The sequence below is a fragment of the Oryx dammah genome, unplaced genomic scaffold, assembly GCF_014754425.2.
Source record: "Oryx dammah isolate SB20612 unplaced genomic scaffold, SCBI_Odam_1.1 HiC_scaffold_18, whole genome shotgun sequence".
NCBI lineage: Eukaryota > Metazoa > Chordata > Mammalia > Artiodactyla > Bovidae > Oryx > Oryx dammah.
Window position 1 is genome coordinate 69,527,259 of NW_024070202.1, and position 26,556 is coordinate 69,553,814.

Here is a 26,556-nt window from a genome sequence, read left to right on the forward strand (position 1 = left end):
TATTAAATGGCATTGATGACTTTGGTCTTTAAGTAATTTTTGTGGTTTAAAAGAGTTTTGAAATTTATTTTTCTTAGCTGTTGGCAAACTTCTCTACTTATCTAATGTGCTATATTCTTGACTTGGACTGATAACCTATAATGTTGAGCTAGTATTGCTGTCGTTTTATTTACACTGTGCATCAGCTTCTTTCAGTAAGGCTAATTAGAACCAGTTATAAGATTTGGTGATGTGTATAATTCTTCGTATGGCAAATGCAGCTAACTAACAAATTATTTTGCTTACTATCTGAGAAGCTGTTAGATTTTAAGATTGCATTCTTAAAATATGCAGTATACCATATGAAACATTTTTGCATCACAAATATTACCCTAAATTTTCAAATGCTAGTTATCATTTTTAACCTATTATCATTTATTTTTAAACATTACATATGAATGTATTATACTTAAGTTTAAAATGATCAGACTCTTAAAATTACAGTATTGGCTTTTAGTTACTTGGAAGACTAGATGTTGCACTAAAGTGAAATTTTATATGGAAAAAGGAATATTTCTACAAATATTGAGTTAGAAAGTGAACTTGGAAATCCGTTTCTTCCTTGTTATTGTTTCCTCTCATCTCCTCCTTCACCACTGAGTTTTTTAAAAGACCGCTTATCTTTTCCTGGCTCCCCTTTCTCCCATTTAATTTCTTAATTACTCATGGTTTCTGCCCACAATACCTGCTCCCTGATATCTCAGCAAGATCCCTGCAGCCTCCTAATTTGCATCTTCAGTAAGTAAGTTTTAGCATTTCTCCTTCTTGGCTTTTCTGAAATAACTGATACTACTGGTCTTCCATTCCCTCTCTTAAAATGTTCTCTTTTGGCTTCTGGTGAAACCATTCTCCTCTGGTCTTCTCATATTGTTTCTTTTCTGTCTTTCTGTGGCCCCCTCTTCCTTCTAGGAGGAATGAGAAATGCAAGATTTAATAGTTTGTTTGATACTCCTTTTTAGATACAACTAACCAGAAGTTGTACATGTACAAGAGTGCATGTTGTCTTTTGAAAAATTAATTTTATTCAACATATTGAGTGAGGAAAGAATTTTTTTTCCATGCCTGTTCTTTACTCTTAATTTGACATGAAAATTTGCATTTGCTTTTTCTTAAGTAGTCTCAAGGGTGCATAAAGACTATCTAAATTGCAATAAACTTCATTAAGGAAATTTCTGTTAGGTCTTTAAATAAAATTTAATATTTTCCTAGAGAGGAATGTCATCTAATTGTTAGAGATGACTAAACTTTTTATTTTGTAACTGTATAGTATCAGTTTCTGTTAGCACAGAGCACTTTACTTATAATATTGTCAATCACTTTTTAGAATGAAAATTAATCTTTTTTTTTCCATTCAAAGCCTTAAATATTAAAATGCTTTTTTGAAATTTTCTTCAAATGTAGAACTTTGAAGTACCATTAGCCGAGAACTTTATATGTAAGAATTCTACTTTACATTTAAGAATTTTACTTTATATGTAAGAATTCTCCAAATGGCTTTATACAAATGAGCCTCTTCTCTTTGCCACAAAACTTCTATTTACCTTGACTTAATCACAAAGCATACTTTATGAACAAGCATTCTAGAATCTGCCAGAAGACTTTTAAAACCAAAAATAAGAATATATTTCATAAAGAGTGGGCTCAATAAATCAGGAGTGACTGGAGTTGGGAGGGGGCAGTGGGGGCCTATTTGTAAATTTTGAGTTTCTGAATGTTAATTTTCAGCTTCCTTTTTAGAAGGCCACTGTTTGTAGAACTTATCCTGTCAGCAGTATCCTGTGTCAATTGTCAGGTCATGTTTAATGTGTGGAGATGTATTAATCTGCCATAGCTAGCACTCTGAGAGGGTGGGATAAATAGCGGGCTCAAGCAGATGAAGAGGGATTAACTGTGTGGATTGAGCAAACTCTTCAATCACTGAACCAGTGATTTTACAAAGGATTAGCTGCTGCTTTTACAAATATTGATTACTGATTTGCTACTCAGAATGGAGATGACATACTTGTGCAGTTGCTGTGTGGTGTGCTATCTGAAGTGAACATCATTCATATTAATGGATTTGTCATAGGCATTATAGAAACTGACAGATTTATTATAGCAGCAGTTGCGAGAAATGTTATGGTTAAGGTTGTGTCAGCATATCTATTAAAACTTCAGGATTTTGGAAGTTTATAGTGTAGCCATAAAATTTATTTCCCAGATGAAATTTGGAATACCAGTTATAGCCTGGCACAATTACTTTTGTTCATATTTTTATGTGAATCAGTCTAAAAGCATCTAAGTTGTCCTAAAACAAAAATGGATTGTTAGTATTATAGTGTTAAAACTTTAGATTTATTTCATTTTGAAAAAAATGAATTTATCATAAATGCTTATTTTTATGACCAGGAACATGTCTAGCCCATGTGGACTTATAGAAATTCATCAGTATTTTTCCCAGAATATGTTTTATCTTAAATCCTTTAGTTGTTTCTGTAATCAGGTGGAGAGTTTTGGAAAATATAGAAATATCTGGATAATTAAAAACCAATGACACTTTTGTTTCACTGAAATGACTTTTTTAGAATACTAAAAAAATCAGTGATAATTAGAATTGTATCAGCGAAGATAGCTTCCTTTAATCTTTTTGAGAAATTGATCTTCTTTCTTACAAATATTTTTATTATGTCACTGTAGAAAGGCATTTCTAAGAGCTGAGCTTTATCCTGAGGGATGAACTGGATGCTTTCTAGGCGGTGAGGGTAGAGAGAGAAATGATAAAGTGAGGAAAGGTGTAAAGAGTAACACATCCCAGGCAGAGTGAACATTAGTGTGGATACATGAGACTTGGCCTGTTTGCACAGTCTCGAGGGTATATCTTTGTACTGAGGGGTTTGTTTTCAAGTTGTACACTTGTATTGATTAAATGAAATCTTCTAGATCAGTGGTTGAAATTTTTCTGGCTGTGATTTAATAATATAAACTTACTTAATTTAAATTTTTAAAAAATCTGGAGACATTCTTTTTTGTTTTTCATTTAAAAATTCTATCCTGCATTCAGTTCAGTTCAGTTCAGTTCAGTCGCTCAATTGTGTCCGACTTTTCTACCCCATGGGCTGCAGCACACCAGGCCTCCCTGTTCATCACCAACTCCTGGAGTTTACTCAAACTCACATACATTGAGTCGGTGGGTTAGTTTGTTATTTTTCATTTTTAGTAAGGTTTTTTATTTATTCAGCAAAATTTAATGAGTATTACTGTGTCCCAGGTGCTAATCTAGGCCCTGGAGATACACAGTGGGTAAGACAGTGTAGTCTCTGATTTCATATTCTAGGGGAGGTAAGGACAGCTGGGGAAAGACAATAAATCAGTAAACATTCATCTTTTCTCATGTTTATTGGCTTTTGTACTTATTCTGTGAATTGCCTGGTTCATACTTTTTACCTGTTTTTCTGTTAAACTGTTAACTTTTTCTTGGTGATATGCAGGAGTTCATTGTTGTGACATCCATGCAAATATTTTTTCCTATTCACCCTGTGAGAAAGTCATTCTTTGACAAATTAGTGACTATACTAATTCTTCTCCATGTATGGATTTGTAATTTGTTGTTGTTGTTCCAGTTGTAAGTCAGGTCTGACTCTTGGTGAACCCATGTTTTGCAGCACGCCAGGCCTCCCTGTCCTCCACTATCTCCCAGAGTTTGCTCAAGTTCATGTTCATTAAGTCGGTAATGCTGTCTAACCATCTCATCCTCTGCCACCTTCTTCTTATTTTGTTTGATGCTGGGAAAGATTGAAGGCAAAAAAGATATCTAATATCATACCTGATTTCTTTGATTGGTAAGAGATCATTGGACCAAGTATCAAATTACCATAGGTTTCTATCATCTGAGGGGTTTATGAGGTATTTCTTTTCTCTAATTTAATGTATTTTGATCATTTTTAAAAGTAAAGTAGAACTTTGAATCTTGCAGATGAGGCTCTCCAGATGAAGGGAACTTAATCGAATTAATTTAGTTACTAACTATATTGTATTCTTAGGGAGATCTATCTATCTATATATATATAAAATATTATATATGTAAATTTTTTTCAGTGAGAATATCCATCATGGTCTGTTCAGATATGATTTAATTACAGACTGAATTTGTGGAGAAAGACATGTAATGGAATATCTTACCACAAGAGCCTACCATATCTGGATTTATTTTGAATAAGTTTTGTTTTATGTTTTATCATTTATTCACATGGAGTAGGATGTATATCCTTTGGATTTTAAGTCTTTTCCTTGTTTTAAGAGGTCATTGTATATTTTAAATATTCATGAGCAAACTAAGGTTCTGCGTTCAGACAGTTTCACTGCCTAAACTCCCCTGAGGTGTCTGCCAGCACCTTACATTGCAGTGAGATACCACAGCTGAACTGTCTTGGTGGGTGTGTTCACACGTGGCTAAAAGGTGCTGTTTGTCGCGTGAAGTTAAATCCATAGTTGGAAGTTGCTGACAAACATTTTATTCCATTTAATATTCAATGCACTTCTTTTTGAAGTTTTAATTTTGAGTTTTGAATAAAAATGTTAGTAGTGACTTTGTTCTGGTAATGACAGCTCTTAATTAGGAGACAAGGAGACCATGGACAGTTGGACTGTGTCACCTTGCGAACCTGGGGTGAGGTAGTCCACACAGTGAACAAATTACGATATTGCGTTATGATATGCAACTCATGGTAAATGTCAGTTAGACTATCTGGCAGTTGACTTTTTATATCACGGATACAAATTTTTGAAAAATATGCTAAAATCACATGGTTAAAAATGGGCAATTTTAATACACTATGTGCAGTTCCAATTTATTTTTTTTCTTTGCACTGTATCTCTTACTTTATGTTGGTTGCTATAAAGTGTAGAACTGAATTGGAGTGTTATTAACCGTGAAAGTGGGTGTTAAGATGGAATGCCCTTTTTGCTATTCAGTTATGAAAGCCCTTTACCTGCTATCTTGCCCTTCACTCTTGTGTTTCCTGTTGGTTTTCTCTTCCTCTTCTTTTTAGCAGTGGGGGACCAGATAGGCAATGGTTAACACATATAAAATGTTTATAGAATTATTTTAATGACTCAAAAGTTAGGTACGCTGTAAACAAAATCATTATCCTCATGATCGTTTGTACGTCTGGCATTTTCCCTCTGTTTTCAGTGTTGTGACTGCAGAAGTGTATTGTATCTACTTATTGATATTCTTTTAATTTTATATTAAACATCTTTAGAACATATTTTATAAATCCTATAAACTAGTACTAGATGAGGTTTTAAAATATACCATCAAGAACAATGTTTAATTCAATGTTGTCCTTCTACGTTTTAAATATGTACCCTTGGTGATTTTGGTGCACACTCAAGTTTGAGAACCATCATCATGATCCCTTGCTCAAAGCTTAGTAGAAAAGACAAACTTGTGAACACATCATTTTAGACTAATACTGTAGGTACCATGTGAATGTCTCTCTCCTGAGCCAGTCCCACATTTGACTGTTAAAAGTTACTCTGAAGTTGATGACCAGAAAGATGATTAAGCATATGGTATGCTTTTACTTTCAAGTACTAGAGGAAAAAAACATGCTACGCCTTAACTGGTCTAATATTGAAGTTTCAATTTATGTTCTGTAGTAATTTACTCAGTTACATAAATAACAATGTTTTCTAATTCTTTCAGTTCCCCAGATGTGTATAAGATCACCAGTTCATATTGTAGAGTAGACTCATACTCTTATTCTCAGTAACATGTTGTTCTGTGGATGTTTTATTTAGGTAAAGTGGACATGTGCAAATGTTTTGCAAGCTAGAATTATTCTGGCACTGAGAATTTTAAGGACAGCTGCTTATTTGTTTTTGTGTTAAGGTTATCTTTATCCAGGTCCTGCAAAGCTATTAAACCTTACAAATTTATATGTAAATTTATAAATAAGAGTATGTATCAACATTACTTCCAGCTTGGCTGCTTGTTAAGGGATATGACTCTTAAGCAGTAACAGAAAAGAGCTGTCTTAGCTTCTTGCAAGGGTCATATCTTCTGCCTGGGATTTAATATTTACCAAAAGTTTGATCAAGACAAGTAGTATTTTAGAGGGACTGTCTGAAAAATGTTCAGGGTGCCTGTTCCTATAGGCATTCTGTGATTTTATCCTTAAGTTTAACATAGCTGTTTGGGAGTTATATACTTGGGCTACCTGGTTTTGTACTTGGTAGAACTGCTTTTACTGAATCTTACTTGGGCATTATGCTGTTGGGTCAATATGAATGATGTTATACAAGGCAACCCTATGAAACTTTTATTTTACTTACTGTAAAAATATTATTGAGGACATTATGACCACATGGGAGAAATTTCTTTCTTATTTCAGTGCTGGGAACCAAGAATAGTTGCTGCTTTTTCCTCCCTGAGCAATGATCTGTATTTATCTTATAGGCAGTGAATCACATAATTTATTATTTCTTGCTTCATGTTGATTATTATAAAGCTTTTAATTGAATTTTTGCCCCAGTCCTGATAAGTAGTAGTTTTGCATTTCCAACTTTTGTGTTCTACCTTGACTCTTAGTTTTGTCTTAATTTTTTACTTATGTTTTATTTTTTTAATTTGAAATAATGTCATTTATAGAAAAGTTGAAAGAATAGTGCAAAGAATTCCAAGTATACCTTTTACTCATATTCCCTTAATAAAAAACATTTTTCTATACAGGTACTTGCTATATATATACACACACACACACACACACACAAATTTCTCCTGTTTGCTTTTAATTTCTTTATCAAATATATCTATACAAATGCCTGTGAAGGGAAGGGAAGTGGGAGGGGGCTTCAGGATGGGGAACACATGTACACCCATGGCTGATTCATGTCAATGTATGGCAAAAACCACTACAATATTATAAAGTAATTAGTCTCCAATTAAAATAAATTAATTAATTTAAAAAAGAATTCATACAGCACGGTTAAAAAAATGCCTATGAATTGCTTTGTGGGGGAAATAAAGCAGTGCATTCCTAAATTAATAGGTAAGGATGTGTTAATTTCATACTTATATTGAAAAAAGACACTTTTAGAAAATATGTTTCAGATGAGAGAAAGATAAATTGTGTATGTATGTGTGTATCTGAGTGAGAAAGGGAGAAAAGAGAGATAGCATACATGCATTTCAAGAGGATCCTTGTAACACTTTGAATGGCAGACTCAATCCCAAGTCAATAATTTAGGTTAGTCATAAAATGATTTCACAGTTGATATTTTCATACTAAATATTTTTCACTTATTTTAACCACCTCTCAATAATAGATTCTCTGGGGAGATGGGAATAGAATGTTTATATATGTATATATGTTTATGTATCTGTTCTTTCTTCAAGGCAGAAACAAAAGTGTATCTTTTATTATATTATACAATATAGAAGACATTCTGTAGATTCCTATTTCAGATACTTCAGATATGATCTTATATTCCTTTTTATATACAGAATAGGAAAAATAAATCAATGAAAATGAACTTAAAGAATGTTTTAAATTAGAAAAATGTTACTTTTATTCTAAAAATAATTATAAAAATTTATAGCTTAAATTTAAAACATAAAACAGCTACAAAAGAGAAAAAATTAAGATTGCTGTATAGCCTATGCGAAAATAAAAACATAGTTGAATGGAAAGGAGCTTAAGAATCCAGTCTAAATTATATTTATTTCATATTTAATATAGTTTGCTAGAGGAATCTGCATACAAAAAGAGCCTCTTTTTCCTTCCATAACTATCAGTTTCTCATTACTAATTTGTCTCATGTTTGTGTGAATGTGTTTTTAAACTAAAATGGAAATCTTTTAAAATGACATTTTTAGTAAGTGAAATTTATTTCTCTAAAATCTTGTAGAAAATGAAACAAATGTTCTAGAATTTAAATGCATAATTGTGATTAATGCCACAGAACAGTAATTCAATGATATTGTCTTATAGAGTTTCTGTAGATGCCCTCAGTCTCTAAGTCATATTTGACTCTCTGTGACCCCATGGACTGTAGCCTGCAAGGAAGGCTCCTCTGTCCATGGGATTTTCCAGGCAAGAATACTGGAGTGGGTTGCCATTTCCTTCTCCATTCTGTAGATGACATTCGCTTATTTCATCAACAATAGGACATAGCATTTCAGAGAATGGGCTTCATTGGACAGACTTCAGGTCCTGGATCCACTGCATGCCTGTGACATTAATTTTCCATTGGGAACCTTTGGGAATGTAAGAGAATAAAATTAGATGATGACTATATCATGCTTAACTCATGGTAAAGCCTTAAAGACATAATAAATGTTAGCTGTTGTAATTATTATTACCTTGAACCATGCTGATATTTGTTTATAGATATATTTGTTACTTATATTTGATGATACTTTTTTAAAAGATGCTTAAAACTTACAGTCTGTCAGTATGGTAAAAGTCGTGTTTGATACAGAGCTAATATAAGTAAGGAAGGAGTTCAGTTCAGCTTAGTTTAGTTGCTCAGTCATGTCCGACTCTTTGCAACTCCATGGACTGCAGCACTCCAAGCCTCAGTGTCCATCACCAACTCCCAGAGTCCACCCAAACTCATGTCCATTGAGTCAGTGATGCCATCCAACCATCTCATCCTCTGTCATCCCCTTCTCCTCCTGCCCTCAATCTTTCCCAGCATCAGGGTCTTTTCAAATGAGTCAGCTTTTCACAACAGGTGGACAAAGTATTGAAGTTTCAGCTTCAGCATCAGTGCTTCCAATGAATATTCAGAATTGATTTCCTTTAGGATGGACTGGTTGGATCTCCTTGCACTATCAGAGACTCTCAAGAGTCTCAACACCACAGTTCAAAAGCATCAATTCTTTGGCACTCAGCTTTCTTTATAGTCCAACTCTCACATCCATATAGGACTACTGGAAAAACCATAGCCTTGACTAGATGGATCTTTGTTGGCAAAGTAATGTCTCTGCTTTTTAATATGCTGTCTAGGTTGGTTATAACTTTCCCTCCAAATAGTAAGCGTCTTCTAATTTCATGGCGACAGTCACCATCTGCAGTGGTTTTGGAGCCCCCCAAAATAAAGTCAGCCACTGTTTCCCCATCTATTTGCCATGAAGTGATGGGACTGGATGCCATGTTCTTAGTTTTCTGATTGTTGAACTTTAAGCCAACTTTTTCACTTTCCTCTTTCACTTTCATCAAGAGGCTCTTTAGTTCTTGCCATAAGGGTGGTGTCATCTGCATATCTGAGGTTATTGATATTTCTCCTGGAAATCTTGATTCCAGCTTGTGCTTCATCCAGCCCAGCATTTCTCATAATGTACTCTGCATATAAGTTAAATAAGCACGATGACAATAAAAGCCTTGACGTATTCCATTCTTGATTTGGAACCACTTTGTTGTTCCATGTCCAGTTCTAACTGTTGCTTCCTGACCTGCATGTAGATTTCTCAAGAGATCTCTTCAAAAAAAGTAGAGATACCAAGGGAACATTTCATGCAAAGATGGGCTCAATAAAGGACAGAAATGGTATGGACCTAACTGAAGCAGAAGATATTAAGAACAGGGGGCAGGAATACACAGAAGAACTGTACAAAAAAGATCTTCATGACCCAGATAATCACGATGGTGTGATCACTCACCTAGAGCCAGACATCCTGGAATGTGAAGTCAAGTGGGCCTTAGGAAGCATTACTACGAACAAAGCTAGTGGAGGTGATGGAATTCCAGTTGAGCTGTTTGATGCTGTGAAAGTGCTGCACTCAATATGCCAGCAAATTTGGAAAACTCAGCAGTGGCCATGGGACTGGAAAAGCTCAGTTTTCATTCCAATCCTAAAGAAAGTCAATGCCAAAGAATGCTCAAATTACTGCACATTTGCACGCATCTCACATGGTAGCAAAGTAATGCTCAAAATTCTCCAAGCCAGGCTTCAGCAATTTGTGAACCGTGAACTTCCAGATATTCAAGCTGGTTTTAGAAAAGGCAGAGAATCGAGAGATCAAATTGCCAACATCTGCTGAATCATTGAAAAAGCAAGAGAGTTCCAGAAAAACATCTATTTCTGCTTTATTGACTACACCAAAGCCTTTGACTGTGTGGATCATAATAAACTGGAAAATTCTGAAAGGAAGGAGTAAGATCAACTATTAATTATTCTTGAAATTTTATGCATAAATTATTTGATATTTCTTTCAGAATATTTTCAACAAATTTTCAAGGACGTTGAGTTTATTTTCTAGTTCCCTGCCTTAGGTAATATTTAGAAGAAGGCCTTGCACATAATATAAGCTAGTTAATAATTTGTCTTATAAATGAATTGTGTTCCTTTTCATTTATGCTAGTTTAATGTGTGCAATACCATCAACTTTTTCATGCATCAGAATTTTTGACCAAATAGCTAACAGTTCAATTCAGTTCAGTTGCACAGTCATGTCCGACTCTTTGTGACCCCATGAACCGCGCAGTATGCCAGGCCTCCCAGTCCATCACCAACTCCCAGAGTTCACCCGAACTCATGTCCATTGAGTCAGTGAGGCCATCGAACCATCTCATCCTCTGTCATCCCCTTCTCCTCCTGCCCTCAATCTTTCCCAGGATCAGGGTCTCTTCAAATGAGTCAGCTCTTCGCATCAGGTGGCCAGAGTATTGGAGTTTCAGCTTCAACATCAGTCCTTCCAATGAACACTCAGAACTGATCTCCTTTAGGATGGACTGGTTGGATCTCCTTGCAATCCAAGGGACTCTCAAGAGTCTTCTCCAACACCACAGTTCAAAAGCATCAATTCTTTGGTGCTCAGCTTTCTTTATAGTCCAACTCTCACATCTGTATATGACTACTGGGGAAATCATAGCCAAATAGCTGTAGCTGGAGAGAAATTTGTATTATTAAAAGGCTTTCAGATTTTATTGTAGTGGTTTTTCTTTTCAGCTTTCTTGTTTTCTTATTTATGGAGCAATGGACTTGGCAAATTTGCGTTGCTATTTAAAAAGAAGAAGTAACATTTTAGAGTAGTTATCTCAAATATTATATTTCTAAATCTCCACAGTAAATATCCATAGTGTGCCTTCTTAACACCTACATTCAAATATTTGAAAACTAAATTAAATGAAATCAAGCAATTTGCCTAAGTCACAGAACTAATAGTTAAGCTACAATTTGAATTTAAGACTCAAGATTTTAATCACAATCTTAAAATACAAATCAAATTGCAAACACAAACCAACTATATAGCATAGGGAAGATACTCAGTATTTTGTAATAGCCTGTAAGAAAAAAGGATCTGGGGAAAAAAGAAATATATATATATATCTTTCATATATATATATGTCTGAATCACTTTGCTGTATACCTTAAACTTACAAGAACATTGTAGACCAACTATATGTGAAAAAGTGAAAGTGATAGTCACTCAGTCGAGTCTGACTCTTTGTGACCCCATGACTGTAGCCCACCAGGCTCCTCTGTCCATGGGATTCTCTAGGCAGCATATTGGAGTGGGTTGCATTTCTTCTTCAGGGGATCTTCCAGACCTGGGGATGAAACCCAGGTCTCCTGCGTTGTAGGCAGATTCTTTACCAACTGAGCTATAAGGGAAGCCCATAATGTAAATATAAGAACCTTTAAATGAGAAGCTGGAGAAGGAAACGGCAACTTAATCCAGTACTCTTGCCTGGAAAATTCCATGGACAGAGGATCCTGATAGGCTACCGTCCATGGGGTCACAAAGTCAGACACGGCTAAGCAACCTCACTTTCACTTTTCACTTTAAATGAGAAGAAGGAGGCAAAAGAATTGGAACCAGAAAGAGGACATTGTAAAAAAGACTCAAATGACCATTGCTGGCTTTAAAGATGGAAGGAGGCCAATAGCCAGTGAAACAGGTCAGCCTTTAGGGGCTGGAAAGGGAAGGAAATAGAGTCTGTCCTCCAGGCTCCAGAAGGAACACAGTCCTGCTGACACCTTGATTTTAGCCCATGAGACACTTTCTGGACTTCTGACCTCCAGAAGTTGAAGATTAGAAATTTGTGTTGTTTTTAACCACTAAAAAAAAAAAAAAAGATATAGTCAGACACAAAGTAGCTGAGAAGTAACTGTATATAGGAGATGAAATTTGATTTAACTTATTTCTGTGGAATCTAATGATGTATTATTAAAAAGTAGCTTTTATCAAAATATAAAAGTATAAAGAGTACCCAGTATTATAAATATCTGAAAAAGAAGTCTTGTTTATAAAGTAAAATTACTCATATTGACCCTTATTTTAAAATGATGGATTTAGGACATTGATATGCTTTTATCCCTATAAGTAACTGAAGGAGTCTTACAGGCATTTCCACAAATTGGTGTATCTGGAATTTTTGGATAAAAGCATTTTTTAAATTCTATAAGCAATAATTTTAATGTATTAAAAAATGTTACAGCTTAAGGTCTATCACCGGACCAAAGAATCAGAAATCTTCAAGAGATATTATTTTTAAATCTAAATTTATGAGCTAAGGACAGCAGTCCTGTACTAAAAATTTATCTAAAAAAGCAGTCTTCAGATATGTAATTAGATAGTTCAAATCCTGGCCATACTTCTTAAGTAAAAGAAGCAGTTTTAAGTGAGTGAGTGTAATATAACTTTATGGATAACATTATCCACACATACTTTCAATCTATGGCTTTTTGACTGCTGTTTTAGTGGTTATTGATGAACCCCCGTGATTTCAGATTTCTCTTAATTCTGATTCTTAATTTTTCTATTATTGCCGCTTGAATTTTACATATTGACAGATTTCCATGAAAATCAGTATCAGCCACAGTTACATATATATATTTGATATAATATAGCTTTTGTTTGGACCCTGAACAAGCATTTAATATATCTTTTGGACCATATTCATGAAGTGTTTCCTGTGAGCACAGAGCTGTAATATTGAGTTATTATCTTCTTTGGTTTCAGATGGACCTATTGATGATTCTCATGAGGCTATTGGAATTTCCATATCAAGAAACAGTTATTAAAGGCAAATGTGGATTACCCTAATATTTATTCAGCTTTTGCTGAATAGCTTTCAAAATGACTTGCCATTTTATAGAGGGGGTGGAGAGACTAACAGATGGCAAACCTGTGAGTTTCAACTTCTATTTTTGCCCCTGGTGTCATCACAAGGACCTTATCAGTCTTTGAATCTGGTAGCCAGGCTTAACTACCTCTGGGGATTCTATGGTCCTGCTAATTGGAAGCTGACCACCTTTGTGTCTAACCAAGTATAAGCCTTTTTTTTCTTTAAAGTAAGTATCTTGATAGACTTAGGGATCACCACTACTAGTATATTCACTGATTAATCCTTTCTGAAGACAGTAGTAGTGATACATGAGAAAGTAAACTCTTTAAAAGGACTATGCTAAGGAAACACAAGTAGTAATCTTTTAGTTACTGTAGTAGTTCTTTGCTTAAGTGTTACTGTTGTTTCACGTGTCCTTTGAATACATAATTTTCACGTTGCCACTAAAAAAAAAAATGATGAAAAGATTTGAGATTCCAAATTTTCCATGTGAATTGAGTTAGTAGAATATGACAAATATTTATGTATTTATTTTCTTTCACAGCTATTCCATGCCACGATTCTAGTTAGAAATTAAACCTTTGAAATGACATGACAATTCTATGCTAGATCTAAAGGCAGTTATCCATTGTTCTATGAAAATATGTTGTGAACAATTTTCACTTTAGATATTTGGAAAGTTAAATCCATCTTGATCCTTGGCCATTTGTTATTGAAAGTGCAAGAAGATATCAATGTGTATATATTTCATGGAATCTTAGAATGGGGATATTATTTAATATTTTATTAAATATTGTTATTAAATATTATAACATTTAAAGCATTTTAAAAGATAGAACTTATTTCTTAAATACATGGCTATATTTAAAGATTTCAGTATTTTTCCTCCTAGTTTCAATGGAAAAAATTAAAACTGTAGATTAATAAAATTACTAAAATTGGGTAGTAATACCTTACTTAGGTTTTAGGTAATTTTTTAAAAAAATATTTTCATGCTTTGGAACTCTTCTCTGTTCTAGAATCCATTCCTTTAGCTTGCTGGTGGACTATGTCCACTATATAACACAGTTTGATTTTAAGACAAAAGTTTCAAGACACAATCTAGAATTCTTGAGTTATCTTTTAAAAACAGTGGCCTTGTAAATAAAATATTGATACCTACCTAACTATAAGAAAATTTGGATTCCACTGCTTCCTTTTTCCCACTGAGTTAGTAGGATATATTAGGCACGTATACTTGTTTCCTTGAGTTTTTTGTGGCATTGTTACCATTTTGCATATTTCAGATTCCAAAATGCCAAATTTGAAGAAGACCCATTCCTTGCCTGCTCTTGTAGGGTATTAGTTTTAATTCTAATATTTATATGCTTTAGAAAAGTTGGACTATTATATAAGAAATACATGCTCATATTATAAAAAGAAGACTTGTCTTTGTCAGTATATGTTTATTTTGTCAGGGTATTGAAAATTTTTGGCCACTTTAGAAAGCTGTGAGGTGATAGTCTGCAGGGTAAATAAGCTGCCCTGGAGTATAGGTTAATTATTTTTTCTCCTTTGAGTTAGGATATAATATCTCTATCAACTACTTTCATATACTCAGAAAGAAATCATCAAGTTGCTTTTAAAATAACTGTAATGCTTAACTCATACAGTTACCAATCATGCCTTTTTTCATTTTTCTGATTAAAATTCCCTAGGCAACATTAAATAGTCTTATAGTCACATTGGTAACCATTCATTTGAATTAATAGTTATACTAAGTATAATAATAATATTTAATTATAATTAATAAAAGCCAACATTTACTGAATGCCTAATCCTGTGCCAAAGGATTAAAGCTCAGTGCTAAACTTTTTTGAGACAAGGGTGTGAATTTTGGTAGTGAAACAGAGTTGATAATATAATTGTGAGTTTGTTGGACTGTTGTAATTGGCTGTGATGCATAGCTTCTCTTGGTGAGATAATATAATTGTGTTTGGCAGATTTTCAGCAACTCTTTGTCGATACCTGATAGGTTTATATTAGCTTTACCTTTCTTTTCTTCGTGTATCAGCATAGCTGCATTTGTGTGTGTGTGTTAGTTGCTCAGTCTTTGTCTGACTCTTTGCAATCCCATGGACTATAGCCTACCAGGCACCTCTGTCTGTGGTAGTCTTATTAATAATTATTTGGACCATAAAGAAGGCTGAGTACCGAAGAACTGATGCTTCTAAACTGTGGTGCTGGCGAAGACTCTTTTGCATCCCCTGGACTGCAAGGAGATCAAACCAGTCAATCTAAAGTAAATCAGTCCTGAGTATTCATTAGAGGGGCTGATGCTGAAGCTGAAGCTCCAATATTTTGGCCACCTGATGCAAAGAGCTGACTCATTGAAAAGGCCCTGATGCTGGAAAGGATTGAAGGCAGGAGGAGAAGGGGGCAACAGAGAATGAGATGGTTGGATGGCATCACCAGCTTAATGGACATGAGCATACTCTGGGAGATAGTGAAGGACAGGGGAGCCTAGCGTGTTGTAGTCTGTGGGGTCGCAAAGAGTTGGACACAATTGAGCAACTGAACAACAATAATTATTTGAATCAGTGTGTATCTCCTTAAATGGTGGCATACTGTTGATCATTCTAGGTACAGTGATATGAGGTCTAAATGATCTGAGAGTTCATATTTTTTTAAAGAGAAATTATGACTTTTTATATCTTGTTACAAATTTTCAATTTCTACCATCAAAAAGTATTAAGTGTTTATATGTTTATGGTGTTATACAAGTCAAATGGTTCTTCTAAGAACTTAAAATCTGAAGTATCTAAAAGGATTACTATTACTTTACTTTTACTTTGTAAAAAATTCATGTGTATGTTAAATAAAACCTAGGTGTTGGACAAATTACAAAAGGAGTTTAGAAAAATGAAATTTTAGTCAGAAAATTTGTTTTTCCCCTTTAAGAATGAAATAAAAGATTTTATATTAGAGACATGAATTTAGAATTCAGAATAAGTGTTGCTTGTGACATCAAATGTTATTGATTTACCAGATGGAAATTTAATCAACATTTTTCTTAAAGCAAGAGCTTCAGGTTATATATATTCACCTTTGTAAATTCTAATTCCCTTTCTTCTCTTCCACTTCTTCCCCTCCTTTTTTCTGGACCAGTAACTTTTTAAAGTTGAAAGCTATGCTAAAGGTACCCATTTCTCTTTAGAATGTAAAGTTTCTTCTTAAGATTTAGAGCATTTGTTTTATATGTAAAGAATATTTATTTTATGCCCCAATGGATATGGGAGGGTCATGGCTCTACTTCTCCATGAGCCTTATCTAGCCAAGTGGAGGCAATTAATCGCTCCTTGTGCCCTTTTGTATTAGACCTAAAGACTGAAAAGTTGCCTCTTCCTTGTATAGCTTAATTTCATCCATAAATGAGTGCTTAAGAGTTTGTTTCCATCATCCGAAAGACTCAAAATTATTTATGGGATGTTTGCAGTGAATTTTCTGTTTTCACCACTGGGCACAAACCATGTAGACATTTTTTCATGACATACAATAATCATATTAAATATTTAATTAATATGTTTGCTTTCTCATTCTGCAATGTCATCCAAATGATGCTTCCTACAAAGGGATTTTGTATAGTTCACTTAAGAATTCTCTGTGCCAGTTACGTAAAAGACTGAGTCCAAGCATACTTCCACAAAAACTAAACTATCATCTTGCTTAGTTGAAGAGGTAAATACTTTGTTTTCAAGAATCTTATTTAGAAAGAAAATTTTCCTAAATGGTTTTATATTAGCTAAAATTTCATATTTCTATGTGATATAATATTTCTGTTTGTTGGTATAACCTAGTTTAATTTAAAAGATGCTATTAATCATTTTTTCTTTTCTTTTAAAAAAGCAAGTCAAACTATAGTCACCTTCTTTGATTTAGTGGTTAACCAGGACTTACTTACATAGATAAGATTCCTTTATGTTAGTTTTATTTTATGTACAAAAATACTATACTAAATAACTTTTACCTTCAATGGATTAAATGGATACATTGATCGGACAGTTGTTCAAACTTTCCCACTGGCTTTCCTTAAAATTTTATATGTATTTCAAAATTATTACTCCGTTTTAAATATATTTTAATGATAATTGTTTTGTGTTTACTGAGCAAAATTGATCCACCAGGGAACTGAAATTAGTACTTTAATTTGAATTTTTGTTTCTTAAGGAAAAATAACATGATTTTATAGCTACTGGATATTTTTTAAAAACCCAGTTGGTAATTCTGTGATTAATTTGTATGTAATAAGCTTCCTATCAAAACATTATTTATCATAAACTATTTTAAGACTATTTTTATTGGTGTATTCCATGGAAACTGTCATTGGACTGGTTATTTTCACTTGTTAGCATTCTAGTAACGGAGAAGGCAATGGCACCCCACTCCAGTACTCTTGCCTGGAAAATCCCAGGACGGAGGAGCCTGGAAGGCTGCAGTCCATGGGTCGCTGAGGGTAGGACATGACTGAGCGACTTCACTTTCACTTTTCACTTTCATGCACTGGAAAAGGAAATGGCAACCCACTCCAGTGTTCTTGCCTGGAGAATCCCAGGGACGGGGGAGCCTGGTGGGCTGCCGTCTATGGGGTCGCATAGAGTCGGACACGACTGAAGTGACTTAGCAGCAGCAGCAGCAGCATTCTAGTAAAATGCTGAAGCAACTGTAGTATATTTCCAATGAATTTATAAAGATATCGAACACTATTATTTATAACAGTGTCCTAGTCCATTCCTTAGAGAATGCAGGTCAAAAAGTATTACCCTTTAGAGATCATTAAGTTACATAATATTATTGTGCATTTGGGAGCATAGTATATTAAGATGTAACAGTACAGAATATTTTTTTGCTCTTGAGATTCACAGGAGGTAGAGAGGGACTAGTCTTTGGAATACATATGAAATAAAACTAATAGACTTGGATTTAATTAATTTGAGTAATTAAAAATATACTGAATCTAATGGGATCTGATATTTGATTTTTCTAAAAGGGATTACTCACTGCTTTTTTTGCTCCCTACCTTCCATAGGAAACCAGTTTCCTCCAATTGCAGCCCAGGACCTTCCTTTTGTGTTAAAGGCTGGCTACCTTGAAAAACGCAGAAAAGGTAAATTATATGATTCTAATGAAAAATCTAAAAACCTAAGACTCTAAGAAAATCTAATGACATTATCCCAACTATAAAATACATCTTTCCGCTCAGAGTACTTTCTAAGAACAAAATAAAACATTTGATCAAGTTTATTGTTGTCAGCCTTGGGTATTTGTAGATGATTCAGGAGCTGTTTCCCGCCTCTTCCTGCCCTGACTGTATCTCCAGGATGGGACTTCTCACTGTTATCCCACCAGGCTGAGCAGAGGGTTATCTTTTTCCTGATCTGACATATGCCATGTTTGGTATGGTTCAGATCAAGCTTAGTATATTTTTCTGCCATTTTCTGTTATTCTTTCAGTGTTCCTCTCTATTGGCTATGATAATTGAGAGTTGACCATATGGTCTCACTCTTTCAACACCAATATATAATAGAAATGAAATATGGAGGTAGTATTATGATATAAGAAATGAAAAGCAGAAAGCCTCTTCATTACCATTCAGTTTATCTCTTAGGAAGTCCCTTTGGGCTTCCTATATATATATTCCATTTGCTTTTCTTAGCTTTCCTAGCTGAATTTTAAAGCCTAAAGAGATAACAGAAATAATCTAGGTCAACTCCTCCTCCCTCCTTTTTATGACAGATGAGAAAATGTGACCCAGATGAATCAATTATCTTAAGACCTTATAGACAAATGCCTTTTTGACTATTCCTGTCAGGAAAGTTTGTTAGCCATGTAGTTGATCCCACAAATATAGCAACCCCATCTCTGCTTCAGTGTATTCCTTTTAGCTTTGTTCGTGTCTTGGAAGAGAAGACACAAACTAATTAGTCATAGAATTTTACAGCTAAAAGGAACCTTAGAAATCATGTTAATTAACTTTTCCTTTTACAATAGGGAAATCACACTATATTTATAAAGGTAATGTATATTATCTAAACTGTTTCTTTTCTCCCTTTATTGTAGATCACAGTTTTCTGGGATTTGAATGGCAGAAACGGTGGTGTGCTCTCAGTAAAACAGTGTTCTATTATTATGGAAGTGATAAAGGTAGTAGTATTGGTGTTCAGTTGTATAAACTTCTATTGCATGAGGGTTTTGGGGGGCATTTTATGCTACCTCCCTTTTTTGGTACAGAACAAACTGAAGACAAATAGAGAAAAAATAACTGAGAATTGTAATATTACAGCCTAAGAGTAATTAATAATTCTATTATTTGACAAATGCTCTAAATTTCATAGTGCCTTAAAAGTCAACACAACTGTGTTTTATCAAATTAGGAAAGAGAAAACTTTCATCTGTGTGGCCTTTTACCTTAGGAATTGTTTACCTGCAGGCTATAATTGTAGAATATCTGAAAAGTTAAGACCATTAGGGTTGTGCAAGTTTTGAAGGGAGGAAAATAAAATTTAGATAACAATGAAATACGCACAACTCCTTTCTCAGCTTCTTTTACAGATTAAAGTGACAACAAACGTTGGTGTGTTACTGTTCTAAGCACCTTAGCTGTCTAAGCACTTAAGTTATTTTAACTCATTTAACTACAGCTCTGTGAGGTAGCTACCATTATTAGTCCCACTTATTTTAATTTTTGGAAAACCGAGGACAGAGAGATTAAGTAACTTGTTCAAGGTCCCAGAGATGGTAATGGCAGTTTTGAAATTTGAACCTAAAACATAATGTTTAGAGTCCATGCTCTTAACCACTATTATCACTGCACTAATTTAGAAACAATAAAATAACATTCTGTAACTTCATTTGCTAATTAATAACTTAATCATAGTTAACATAATTTTAAGTTCATTATTTAAACAAGTAAAGCCATTAAATACTAAAATTTAAAGAATGTAAGCTTTCTTAGTTTTGCTCTTATCTAGGAAAAACAAGTCAGAAGTTGAATATTATAAAGTAAGGGTTATATAGCATTCATTTCCAGAAAGAACACTTGAGATAAAAAGGCATAAAAGTCCAATATCACTGAATATAAACTTTCTCATGAAATTGTTACTTATCGGTATCATTTGAAAGTTTATATTTCATTTGATATTATTTTCAAATTTTAGGGTTTTTCCTAATTATCAAATTGGCAGATATGATTATTATATTTCAGATAAATTTGAAATAAATGCATGATGCTAGAAACTGGTCCTACCTTTTGGTTAGTGGGATTATCAAGTTAGAAATTAATTTAGTGGCTAGTTGCATTCTGTTACTAATTTACATGTTCATTTGTAATGTATCCATGAAATGTAAACTATAAACAACTATCACCAGTCTTCTTTCTTCTGCTAAGACTTAATTAAGTAGATGATTTTATCAGAAAATTTAGAGTCCATGTTAAATTATGATTATCATAGATAATAAAGGTGTTACTGTTATAGAAATATAATTTTGTACAGTAGTGTGAACTGAGATCAAGATTTTACTTTTCTGTGAAGAAATTTTTTCTATTTCATAAGACCAGGAGAGGGAGGTTTCAAATCCTTGTGACTTTGGTTAGTTAAGCTTCTCATTTCTAATTTCTGTAAAAATCAATGAATACTAATATCTGTTTCCATCACTCATAGTCCTAACTGGTATATACTAACTGTTAGGTCAAAAATTAGCAAGAGTCTTCCCCAAATCTAATATAATTTATCCCCAAATGTAATCCCCAAGACACATTTATATTTATTTCAAGAGCTAATGCTCTAAATAAATTCTAGTTATTTGAGGGGAAAGTGATAGTGAAAATCACTCAATCATGTCTGACTTTTTGCGACCCCATGGACTATACAGTCCATAGAATTCTCTAGGCCAGAATATTGGAGTGGGTAGCCTTTCCCTTCTCCAGGGGATCTTCCCAACCCAGGGATCAAACCCAGGTTAGTTAAATTCCTATTTCTATTCTTGTTTTTTGAGGCCTGAGGTGGTAATATTCTCTTAAATTTGTATTTTAAGTACTTTGTGATCCATCTAGCCACTACCACAGCTTTTTAAAAACTACTATTCTCTCATTCCCTTTTTATGTGGATCTGTGAAGATTTGGTTTATATTTCCTTAAGCTCTTCCCTGTCTGTCACTATGAAGCCTCCTGTTTCCACTGAGATTTCAGATCTGTTTTTAGCAGTTCATTGGAATTCTTGGCCACTTCTGGCTTTTAGGGACTTGGGAGGTGGGTATCTATCTTCAGACAGTTTTTAATTACTTGTTTGACATGATCTTAATTTCCTTAGTGTTGTTTTCTTCCCAAGGAAATGTATATGTCACATGAAATTTTTGTTTTTATATGTGACACCAGATAGCTAATTTGTACATCAGTGTTTACTGTATGTTTGAACCATTAATCTAAACTTTGGAAAGAGCTATTTGGATATATGAGAATTATGATCCTCCAGCTAAGTAGGATTTAGATAAATGGATTACAGAGGTGCAGAAAAGTTGATACCACTTACTGGGTTAAACTGTACTTTGTTACTCTTTGACAGTTATGTGGTTCACATTTTCTAATTCACTGTGTTCCAAAAAACATTTGGGCCTATCAAGATAATCATGGCTTAGAAAGACTAGTTCCAGCCTCTAGGGTGAATAATACTATTACCTTTGTACCCATAAATATTATCTGTACTTATCATTCATGATCATTTGCGGCCTTTATGAGGTGTGTGTGTGTATATATATATATATATATATATATAAAAAAACATTTAAGATAATATATATATAAACCATACTTTTGTATAATATACTTTCTCACTTTGTGAAATCACATCCTTGTTTTCATCTCTTTCCTCTTCATTTGGTTGTCATGACGCAACTCATTTATCAAGACTGTCACAGAGAGTGAAAGGAGGGAGTACAAAAGACTAAAAAAGTGGGTTAGGATCAGATTGACAAGAGCCTTATGAGAATAAGGGCCCTGCTAAGTGTTTTATCTTGAATATGGCTTTTAAGCGTAGGACTCTATGACCAGAATTGGTTTTAGTGGGGGGCACTGAACTAGTCGAGGCAAGAGAGGTTATCACGGGCTGCTGAGAGGCACATTGAGGATTTAGTGCGGGTCCCTATCGCTCCAAAGCCATGCTCTTTTCCTTAACTTGGTGGTTACCAGCCCTTCCAACATGCCTGTAAGTGATGGCTCATTTAGGAACCTGTTCCAAACTCATATTTTTCTGTTTAACCTCTATGAGATCATGGATCAGTATTATGAACCAATCTCCTCCCACTTTTAAGGGGGTAGTAGTTAGTTTGTACAAAGTATCTCTTTTCTTTCCACCTAAGGGGCTTTGCTGTCTCTACCCCCATTCCCCAGTTAAAGAAAACCCTAGCACTATATAGTATGTGGCAGCTTCAGGTAGCCTTGGTTCAAACAAGAGTCATTCTAAATGTACATCAAAAATTATTTAGCGTATCAGTGGTTTTAACTTTTTCATTATAGTATCTTTTCAATATAAAATGAAAGTCAGTAGAAAACAGGGCTTTTATTTTATTTATTTTTTTTTTGATATTTGGCATTTTTGTTTGTGCATTTTTAATATAAATTTATTTATTTTAATTGGAGGTTAATTACTTTTAACAGATAATTTAAAATAAAGTTTTTATCTCGGCAGGGAAATAAAATTTTCCATTGAAGTTGACCTCTCTGCTCTCTTACTTCCCTTACAATTTAACCACTGATAGGAAAAATAGGACATAGCTGTTCAATCAGTGAGAATGACAGTTATAAAGTGTTTTGATGTTGAAATAGCATCATAGTTCTCTTTTAGTACCTACAAAATATTGCTAGAATGATAATATTATTTGTATAATTGAAATTCTGTTGTTTTATAACAACAACTTTAGTAACAGCCATAAAAGCTTACGTTTCTTCCTGATTCATTTGATAGAGGCAAATTGTTGGGTCAGAGCATTAGCATTTTATAATTATATCATCAGTATATATAAAATGTGTAAATCAAATCTGGCATTTAAAAAATTCATATTATAATGTTGTTTGTAAAAGGAAAGATGATATCTTTGTTGTTGCTTAAGAAATAGAAATAATTTGACCAGATAGAAGTGAAATAATTTTGATATACAATACTAACTTAAAATCTATCAAAATAAATGTTAAATAAAAGACCTTTATTACCCTGTAGCAATACAGAGAAGTTAAAATGTACATCTGATATTTAGTAGGACTTCTTCAACATGAGGAAATAGTCACGTACAAATTAAGTCTTATTAAAGTTTTGATGATGATGGGTCAGTTTGCAGTAAAATAGGACAGGTTTGATTTAAAATATATCTATACATCTGTATATCTGGAGGAGGAAATGGCAACCACGGCAGTATTCTTGCCGTGATAAGATCATGGACACAGGACCATGGGGTCACAAAGAGCTGGACACAGCTGAGCAGTTGAGCACATCCATCTGTACATGGACTGAAGACATACGTGAGTGTGTACACGAGGGCTGATGAGCCGGGAAGGGGTGGGACCAAGCTGGTGAATTCCCTAGTCAGAAGTTTGGCCTTTTTTTATATAAGGGACAGTTAATGTTTCTAAGCCTTGCAGGTGAGTAGATGGTATGACAAACTTTGATTGGATGTTAGAAAGATCATGTTGACAGCTATCAGAAGGTGAGACTGGAGGCAAGATGTGCTTTGAAGCTCAGAGTGGCTGAGAATTCAGTTGTTTACCACTGCAAGTGCATGAAGGAGACACAAGTTATCTCAGATGTTCTTAGCCATTTTCATGTTGCCTGTGTAGCAGCAGTGTCATTAATCCTCTATCATAGAAGGCTCTAAGAGGATAACATGTATAGGATATTAAGACATTCCCTATATAATATTTATCTTAACAATACCTATGTGTATATAGGTATACGTATATGTATATATAGTATATATATATACTATATATAGTATATATGTATATAGTCTATTATAGTCTAATAGACTATAATTATTATCTGAATTTCAGTTGTAGTGGAAAAGTGTTGTATCCGACTCTTTGCAACCCCATGGAGGCCACCAGGCTCCTCTTGTCCATGGGGTTTTCCCAGGCAAGGATACTGTAGTGGGTTCCCATTTCCTTCACCAGGGGACATTTCTGACTCAGGGATGGAACCTGTGTGTCCTCCTTGGCAGGCAAATTCTTTACCCCTGAGCCACCAGGGAAGCTGTAGAGGGAAAGTAGGAATAGCCCTCCAGAAGTAGAAACATTTAAATTCCAGTCTACAAGAATGCCTGTAATTTATTTACTCTCAATTAACAGCTACCTCATACTGCACTGTTTTTTAAATCAGATTTATTGCTGTGGTTGAAGGTGTATGGCTGCATACAGAAACCACTTGATTTTTATGCTTATAATGTACTTTTATTTTACAGAAAAATAAAAGGCTTTAGAAATATCTAAAATTTCCTGCCACTGGACCATATGAGTCAAACTTATAATTCTAACTAAAGTGCTTCCCTTTGGACCTATACATATTGCCTGTGTTTGTTTTTCAGAGCCATTTGGGGCCCTTAAGTAATAAATATATATGTCATATAGTATTTTTCACTTTAGTATTATTTGATATTTCCTCATGGTATAACTCATTTATGTGAGCTATGTAAACAGAGAAAATGTTTGTGTGTCTTTAACTGAAGGCATAGAACAACTTACTGATCAGTTGGATAAAGTTTAGTGGGCATAATTCCACAATATTAAGGGGTGTAGTTCCCTCTTTCTTACTAGGGAGCATTAATACTTATGAAGCTAGCATGAGTTAATCACTAAGAGGGAAAGGCCTTGTTAAATGTAACAAGCAGATATCATAAAAAATTTCTGAACACGTGTCATATCTTTCTGTTTGCTAACCATTTGTACCAAATTAGCATTCTTGGTATGAACAACAGAAACCAACTCTGTTTACACACAAAAAGAAGTTATTGGGTGAATATCAGCTCTCAGACAGAATTGATGAGAAGGCTAAACAACTGGGCTCAGAAAAGCAGGCAGGGACTAAATGAGGTGAGGTGGCTGGAACTTCAGCCGAATCTGTACCTCCAGGGACAGTCTGTCTGGGACACACTGCTGGCCCAGCCAAGGCAGGACTTGTGATGTTGCTGTTGTACACTGCTGCCAATCAATGAAGGCGCTGCTAATGGAAATGGATTCTGAGCTCCTCCCTGATTCTTTATTATTCAGTTCAGATTTAGGTCCCAGGCTGGCGTATCTGCTTGACTGATCTGAAAGAGGGAAAATCTAACCTCCTTCCAGCTTCTGTGGTGGGAAGTGAGCTCTCCTCCCTAAAGATCTCAGGACTAAAAATAGGAAAGATACTTAGATGCTAGAGATCCTCAAATGACAAATGGTCATAACTCATAGGGGTGCTAAATGATTTAGAATTATTTAGTTGCTATATTTATACTGTATTTTAAATGGTAGGAGAATGGATGGTGTTTTAAGCATATATTCTGCAGAGCCAGCAAAAAAGAAAAAAAACAAGCATATTTGCTAGAAAAATAGGACTGGCTAGCTTTTGGGAGGTGGCATGGGGTTGCTAAGAGTCAGACATGACTGAGCAATTTCACGTTCACTTTTCACTTTCATGCATTGGAGAAGGAAATGGCAACCCACTCCAGTGTTCTTGCCTGGAGAATCCCAGGGACAGGGGAACCTGGTGGGCTGCCGTCTATGGGGTCACACAGAGTCGGACACGACTGAAGCGACTTAGCAGCAGCAGCAACAGTCGGGCAGAGGGAGATAACATGGCAATACTTGATGAAGAAAAAGGAGAAATTAAGAACGATGCTCAATTTTCTGGTTTGGAGGCTTCACTTAATGGAGGTACTGCTTATGGAGTAGTAGGAGGACACAACAGGAAAGATCACAAGTAAAGCGTAAATGAGGATAAGATGATCTCTGTTGTGGGCATGATATATACCTTGTGCCTATAAGACATTCAAGAGGTGAAACATGGATAGTGAGACGGTGAAGATTTGGATATTCAGTTCTGAAGCTGGACTGAAAATAGAGAATTATGAGTCACAAGCATATTGATAGGAATTTAATCCCTGGGATTGGGTGAGGTTGCCCAATGAGTACTGTAAAGCAGGAAAAGAGCAGAATTTAGAGCATAACCATCATGGCTGTTTAAGAGATGAGCAAAGCAAGCTGAGAAAGTTGGGCCCATGTTGCAGGAGGAGATACAAGCTGTAACACTTATCAACTGAGACTTCATAAATTATATCTCCTCAAACAGTGGTTTTGCAAACACTAATGTATATCAAAAATCACCTGGGTTATTTGCTAAAAACTTGCTTTCCTGGACATACCCCCAGGGAATCCTGTACAGGAATTACAGAGTGGTAGCCATTT

General features: G+C 34.6%; 1 protein-coding gene across 1 annotated transcript in view; it reads left to right on the plus strand.

Moving 5' to 3' along the window:
* SKAP2 (src kinase associated phosphoprotein 2) overlaps positions 1-26,556 on the plus strand; it is a 168,684-nt gene that overhangs the window by 81,169 nt on the left and 60,959 nt on the right. Inside the window, exons 5-6 of the mRNA XM_040259740.1 lie at positions 18,163-18,240; positions 19,194-19,277. Coding sequence (XP_040115674.1) covers positions 18,163-18,240; positions 19,194-19,277 — 162 coding nt within the window. The remainder of the gene's footprint in view (positions 1-18,162; positions 18,241-19,193; positions 19,278-26,556) is intronic.